The 7,851-nt window shown below is 42.1% G+C and overlaps 1 protein-coding gene across 1 annotated transcript; it reads left to right on the top strand.

Moving 5' to 3' along the window:
• The first annotated feature begins 1,771 nt into the window (after window positions 1-1,771).
• On the top strand, window positions 1,772-7,772 carry LOC111975308 (acetylcholine receptor subunit alpha). The gene is made up of 9 exons (XM_024003520.3): window positions 1,772-1,989; window positions 2,798-2,940; window positions 3,046-3,090; window positions 3,440-3,549; window positions 3,930-4,125; window positions 4,343-4,580; window positions 6,064-6,287; window positions 6,843-7,082; window positions 7,175-7,772. Exons 1-9 carry the CDS (start codon window positions 1,944-1,946, stop codon window positions 7,304-7,306), a joined length of 1,374 nt encoding a protein of 457 aa, XP_023859288.1. The 5' UTR covers window positions 1,772-1,943; the 3' UTR covers window positions 7,307-7,772.
• The last annotated feature ends 79 nt before the right edge of the window (window positions 7,773-7,851 follow it).

Genomic DNA, 7,851 nt, shown 5'->3' with positions numbered 1-7,851 from the left:
TAAATGTTCAGACTACTGCTGTGATAATGTTATGACAGACCTAGTTTCATGCAGATCAAATAGAATTCGCTAAATATACCATGGGATGGCTGCTTCATATTCACATTAATGAATCTAAATGTTTTAGTGCTTCTGATCCATGAGATAACTGTCTTCTCTCTGTTGATTGGATGAAGCTGTGTGACATTTTGTCCTGCATAGGCTGACCTACATTTCCAAATGCTAAAATATGCTGAAGTATTCAGTTCAGCCATGTGAAGTGAAAATGTATGTAATGCTTGTCCCGGATACGGTAGTCGTATATTGAGTTCTCAATGTGGACATTTACTATATTTTTCTATAGCCTATGTCACTATCATATTGTAGAATTTTGGGGACATTTTTAAATTGCATAGGCCTACATTAAATAAAATTGCATCACCAAATACAAATATCCCGTACTATACAGCCATTGCAACCCTTCCCCCACCCATCATACCCATAAAACAAAATGTACATGAAACAATTGACCTACTGTAAAATACCCTTGCAACATCAAAGAGCTCTTAGAATAGCTTTAATTGTAATTCATGTTAAATTATAGAATACATTGATTGTAAATATAATTTATCTTCAGAACATAAACAATACACGTAAAACTAAACTGCTATTTTTTGGGTTAAATATTGTGTCAAAATATCCCAGTAACACACTCCATGGAAAGTGTAATCCACATAATCTCGTAGGGAGCAGAAACAGGCAGCGGGAGATGCTCAATGCACTGCCATGCCGAGCAGATGTTCCACAGACACCACATGACTATTATTCAGATTAAGAGAGTGTTTTAATCACATGTAGAAAAGAGACTAAAAGAGGTCTGACTGAGAGAAACTCCCGCCGGGCTATATAAGGGCCGACTCCTGCTGAAAGAATGAACTGGTTCTCAACCGCAATGATAGGATGACACAGTCCCACTGCCTGATCACGGTGAGGTTGAATGAGCAGATTCAATGGGTTTCTCCAGGGTCACATGGGTTGGGTCCAGGCAGGAGGTACTTAGAGGTTGTAGGATTCAGGTGGTCTATGATTGGTATGGGGAGGGTGGAGGGGCTAGAGAGACAGATCTCTCTTGATTCAGACATTGACAAAATTGCAATTTGCCACTAAATAAGATGAATGATGCGGCTGGTTGAGTGACTGGCTGATTGAACAGGTGGAGGCTGTAGGGAAATGGATTTGCCTGGTCCCATCATTGCCTTGGTGGGGAGGGGCAGGTGTACAGCGGAGGTGGGGTGTTGGGGTGTGATGCTTGGCCATCTGGAAACTCATTGCAGTAGCTAGATGGGGTCGATGTTGTGGATATGTTGGTCCAACATTACCCTCAGAGGGAGACAAAACATCTTTATTAGAGATCAAACAGGACAATTTTGGTGACAGTTTGATTACTGTATTTGACATGTAAAATCATTGTGTTTTTCTCAAACTAATCGTATAGGATTCCCAAATAATTATTCTGGAAAGGACATTATAATGTAACACAAGTTAACCAATGGGATCCGTATCAAATATCCTGATAGCCTGATTGTCAATATATCACAACAAATGGCATGATTTGGGAAAGCAGCCATATGCTATTACTGTCTAATAATATGGGAAGTATTGCACTGTGAGATATTTCAGTGCCAGATTAGCCAACCATGTAGAGCTTATAACATGTGAAGGATGACAAAGAATGTGACCCTCTCAAATGACAGCTATTGGTGGTGGCTCATAACATGTGGTGTCAGCGAACAACAATACTGTTCCCCATTACAGAACATGAAGCAGCAAGTCAGCGTTGCCATTATTTAGACCACGTTTTAAAGTAGACAGAAATCAATGTTGTCACTTTACTAGCTGCTTACCCTCTATTCGAAGACTCAGGACATTGGATACCCCAGATTTGATGGGAAAATAACACAAAAATGAATCGCCTGCTTTTTGTTTCTCATCTTCTTATCATTCTGGCAGGTAAGGCATATTCTAACCATGCCTGTTGGCTGGCTGACTGTTCTTCTGTCGACTATAACATACCTTTGCCAGGATATTTTAGGTGGTAATCTATCCTAAACCAATATTTGAATATCTCACAAATCTAGTTCATTCATGGGATATCTACATCTGATAATTTCTCATTGATTCTTGGTAATGCTTTATCCTTTAGTTAACTATAAGATTTCAAATCTTACTTGAGGTATATCTTAGCTACGATAGTGACTGTTGGATATGCTGGAATAGTTTAAAAGGCATCCCGCATTAGGCTCTGTTGATTGACAGGGGCATGTGTGCTCTATCTATCTGTGTTTGGCTCCACAAGTCGATTGTTTTGTGAAATACACTGTATATTTGTAGCCAATTTTCATAGATTTACCGTTTTGAATATCTCAAAACGTCTTTCAAGCTCTCGGGGTATGTTCTTGCGCAAAATAGGTTTAATTTCAAGGGCAGGCAGGAAAATGAAATGGGACACCGCTCCGGCATGGGTCAAATATGTAGCAGAAATAGCGGATGTCATGTCTGAAACACTATCTGTATTGACAGAGCTCTTATCTCTATCACCTCCAGCATCCCACGATGATAGTATACCACTGGTCTATAACAGTGTATGATTCAAAGTAATTAAGGAAGGAAGGAATGAGGGAAGGAAGGAGGGAAGCCCTTTAATAATAAATATACTATTTGCACTTACATTAACCACTGCCTATCAGTCTTCTGAGGCTGTAAACCCCAAACTGTACCATGCGAGCCGTACGCCAAGCTGTCTCTGTGTTCCTTGTAGGTTCTGCCTGGGGCTCTGAGGATGAGACCCGTCTGGTGAAAACCCTGTTCACTGGCTACAACAAGGTGGTGCGTCCTGTCGCTCACTTCAAGGACCCAGTGGTGGTTACAGTTGGCCTGCAGCTCATTCAACTCATCAGTGTGGTAAGAAAGATATCATACCATCCCATATCAATCAATATTTATCATGCAATTCACATCACTGTCAAACACTATGTAGAAACTAAAATCAATTATCTTTCTCTGCAGGATGAGGTCAACCAGATTGTTAACAGCAACGTTCGACTGAAACAGGTTTGTTTCTGCCATTTCCTGTATCAACACGGCAATATAAATATGAGATTAAAGTATTTTTCTTTCTGGCTATTTTGTAAGAGAGTAATGATAAGGAAGTTGTAAGTATGGGTAATTATTAGAAGGAATTCCAGAATTATTTCATAAGAAACAGTAAACAATCCCTATAAACCGTTGATTTATATCAATTTTAAAGAAATTGTAACAAAACATTATCTGGAAAAATTCCATGTTGAAATGATCACTCTTTGTCAATTTCATCTGAATCAGACTTAATTTCAGGAACTTCAAATAGTCTATCTGAAATTTTCTTTGTATGCTCTTTGTACCTTGCACTGTCATTTTCCAGCAATGGAAGGACGTGAACTTGCAATGGAATCCTGAGGATTATGGTGGAATCAAAAAGATAAGAGTGCCTTCCACTGACATTTGGCGTCCTGACCTCGTTCTCTATAACAAGTAAGATTCGGGCCATATTTGCATCAAATGTCTTTCTTTTTTACCATTCTCCCACTGTGATAAAATGTCACCAGACAGACTGGATGTTATGATGTTTCCCATCTTTCCCTGTGCATAGTGGGTAAGAGCTCACATAGCATCAGGCTAAATCTGGCTTCTATATCACAGGTTCCCCCCACACCATATGCTGCGTCTGACACACTGCTGTTTCTCCCTGACAACCAGCTCCTATGCCACAGCAACCTGTACCAGTCTCAGCTCTGGTTGGTTGGCCTGTGTGGATGCTGTGATGGCAGGGCCATGCCAAGCCCTAGGCAGTGACATCACTCTGTGTTAACATTATCTCCCGTGCTGATGCCCGTGTTTGTGTGTGCCCACAGTGCTGATGGTGACTTTGCCATCGTTCACGAGACCAAAGTGCTGCTGGAGCACACTGGCATGATCACGTGGAACCCCCCTGCCATCTTCAGGAGCTACTGTGAGATCATCGTATTGCACTTCCCCTTCGACCTGCAGAACTGCAGCATGAAGCTGGGTACCTGGACCTATGATGGCAACTTGGTTGTCGTCAATCCCGTAATAATCATAATCACTATTTTGTCATATTTCTCTAATTGATCCCCTGTGTATCTCCTGTGATACAGCTGTGTATACACATACAGCCCAGTGCTGATTTTACATATTGTTCTAAGTCCCAATACAAAACACCCCACGTCCTAAAACCTTCCAATAAGGTTGTGCCGTCTCTGGTCAGTTGCTTCCTTATTACATTTTTATTACCTGTCTCCACCAGGACAGCGACCGTCCTGACCTGAGTAACTTCATGGAGAGTGGAGAGTGGGTGATGAAGGACTACCGCAGCTGGAAACACTGGGTGTACTATGCCTGCTGCCCAGACACGCCCTACCTGGACATCACCTACCACTTCCTGATGCTGCGGCTGCCCCTCTACTTCATCGTCAACGTCATCATCCCCTGCATGCTCTTCTCATTCCTCACTGGCCTCGTCTTCTATCTGCCCACTGACTCTGGTTGGTATTGCATCACTTCAATCATTTCAGTTCTAAATCTCTTTTATATTTCAAGTGGCTGAAGATGAGCTGAAATACATGTTGTCATCATAGCTGCGACATTGATCATTTATGTAGTGGTTGTGAAGTACCTGTATCAGCTGGTACAACTACACGCTTGTCCTCCTAACTGTCTCTGGGCGTCAGAAGTTCCTAGTAGCTACATTAGCTGTAACAGTGATGTGTCTCAGCTAGCATCTGGCCCTGTTCCCAGTGTTGAGGCCTGCCTCATTACCCAGAGACCCTGTGTGCTGCCATGTCTGTGAGCAGGCCTTTCCTTTAATGTATAATACATCTCCGGCTGCCTAACTCGGATAGGGCTGCTGCTACAGTATGATGCAGTGGAGGGGCTGAGATGCAAAATGGAAGTCCTCTTGGTTTACTGATTTGACTGAACAGCAAAAACAACACAGAGTTCACATTCCACAGTAGAATCTCTGTGAATAAGTTTTGGACCCACACCCCAGCAGACGTGTGAAGAATAGCATGAAATTGGCTTCTGGTTGTGAAGGTGCTCAACTAAAAATAACACATACTAGAAATTCTATTGTCTGTGTGCCTGTGTGTCTGTTTGCTTACCTGAGGTTGTTTGTGTGTAAGCCTATGTGTAAGGAAGGCTACATGGGATGGGACAAATTAAACAACTAATTTCTTTACTCCTGCTTGTAGCTATGGTATAGGCAATATTGTTCAGGCTCCAACTCACAGTTCTTTTTTATAAGCAGAATTCCTACCCATCTAGTGGAGGACTGAAAGAGAGGTTGGAGGAGCTCAATTGGACCAAGCCTATAAGAGTTGTGACAGAGGCTACTCCTCCCTGTGGTCAGAATGAGTTAGTGCCCTAAAGGGCGTGATGCCACTGACAGTCTCTTGCTATCATTCTCTCTCTGAAGCTGCAGTGTGCAGCGATGCAGAAGATCAATTATCATAATGATCACTTCACTCACTTCACACCCTCTTGTAATTAATCTGAGAGAAGGCGACCAACCAGAGGGGGGATTAGCTCCCCAAATCCTGAGACCAAATGACTATTTATTGATTTCTTTTTTTCAATTAAATTGTAAAGGGTGTCACAGTTGAGTTGCACTGGAGCAATGCTGTGACTGTAGTATTTGCTTTACCCATTCTTACCTCGTTATTAACTGCTCTCACAGTGTTCAACAACAGTTAGATGTTATGAAGCTCAGTTGTCTCCCTATGAGCATATGTTCAGTCTCTGTCATGAGCCTGGATTCTCCACTGAACTGTTTAAAGCTGTCTGCGTGCTGTATGAATGACTGATTTAGTATGCGACAATTGTAATTGTGAAAATGATAACCTTATGTCACAACGGAACATAGTTTGCATTCATCGTAAACTCCAATTGTGCCTTTCTTCATAGATGAATGCTTCTGTATGCGTCTGCTTTTGCAGACCTGAGTGTTGTGAACATGTGTGTCCTCAGGTGAGAAGATGACTCTGAGTATCTCTGTCCTGCTGTCTCTGACTGTGTTCCTGCTGGTCATCGTTGAGCTCATCCCCTCCACCTCCAGTGCTGTGCCGCTCATCGGGAAGTACATGCTCTTCACCATGGTCTTCGTCATTGCCTCCATCATCATCACTGTCATCGTCATCAACACCCACCACCGTTCCCCCAGCACTCACACCATGTCCCCCTGGGTTCGCAAGGTGGGAACAGCTGGTACATTTCTAACAATTAGTTTTTGAAATCTAAAAAACATATGAACGGTTTTAGAGTGTCTTAAATTAAATGGATAAGAGCGTCTGCTAAATGACTAAAATGTAAATAATAAGTTTGAAATTTCATGGTGCTTTGCTAACAATAACATTTGGGTTCATTTGCAATGTAAATGACATGACACAGCCAAAGGATGACTTGTGCATCCCGATTTGTGAATCTTATGAGTGTGTGAGAGTTTAGAAATGTATCTATTTTTAAGCATACAGTATTCACAAATTGTTCATGAAACAACATGGCAGACACACTGTGGTATCAAGTCTTCATAATAGTACCAACAAAAAAAGTGCCCTCCCCAGTACTGCCATCTAGTGACAGAATATAGACGACTGAAGTTGTTTACTGTATAACTGTATAGTTGACTGTATTTTCTGATTTGACCATGATATTGTTAAATTGAGGAGCCAGATAAGTGTCTGAATTTGGCACATTGTAGGTATTTTACCTGTCTCAGTATAACTTCTGTTCTTATTTTTTCTTCACAGATTTTCATTGACACCATTCCCAACCTCATGTTTTTCTCAACAATGAAACGTCCTGCAAAGGAGAGACAGGATAAAAACATCTATGGTGCTGACTTTGACATCTCAGACATCTCAGGCAAGCCCACCCCTACTGCAGTCACCTACCAGTCCCCCATCACCAAGAACCCAGACGTACGCAGTGCTATTGAGGGGGTGAAGTACATCGCTGAGACCATGAAATCTGATGAGGAGTCCAACAGTGTAAGACTCTGGAATTAATTTCCATCCTTCCCACAGATTTCTCCTTAAAGATATCCGTTTACATGTTTCTAATTGTTCTCCTCTTTTCCCAGGCTGCTGAAGAGTGGAAGTTTGTAGCCATGGTGCTGGATCACATTCTGCTGTGTGTGTTCATGGCAGTGTGTATCATTGGCACATTGGGGGTGTTCGCAGGCCGTCTCATTGAGCTGAGCATGACACCTTAGAGGTCTGCGGTGTGTCATGTATAGTGCCAGACGTTTTTATTGACCTGACCAGGAAAAACTCTGGGCCCAAGTGACTCTAAAAGTCAAATATTGCTGTGTGAAGACTTGCTTGCTGCTGTTTTTGACCCTCATGTTAACAGTATAAATATGAATTATTATTGGGTGGTTTGCAATTTGTCACACCCTGATCTGTTTCACCTGTCTTTGTGATTGTCTTATACCTGTGTTCTCTGTTTGTCTGTTGCCAGTTTGTTTTGTTTTGTCAAGCTTACCAGCGGTTTTCCCTCTGCTCCTGTCTCTCGATTGTTCCTGTTTCCTAGTTTTCCCGGTGTTGACCATTCTGCCTGCCCTGACCCTGCCTGCCGTCTTGTATCTTTGCCCCACCTATCTGGATTACTGACCTCTGCCTGCCCTTGACCTGCCTTTTGACTACCCCTGTTCTATTAATAAACTGTTGTTACTTTGACTTTGTCTGCATCTGGGTCTTACCTGAAACATACAATTAGCTCAGATTGCTGGGTGCATGCATGTTTATCCATATTTTC

The sequence above is a fragment of the Salvelinus sp. IW2-2015 genome, linkage group LG2 (genome assembly GCF_002910315.2).
Source record: "Salvelinus sp. IW2-2015 linkage group LG2, ASM291031v2, whole genome shotgun sequence".
Lineage (NCBI taxonomy): Eukaryota > Metazoa > Chordata > Actinopteri > Salmoniformes > Salmonidae > Salvelinus > Salvelinus sp. IW2-2015.
This window is presented reverse-complemented; position numbering and strand designations above follow the sequence as displayed.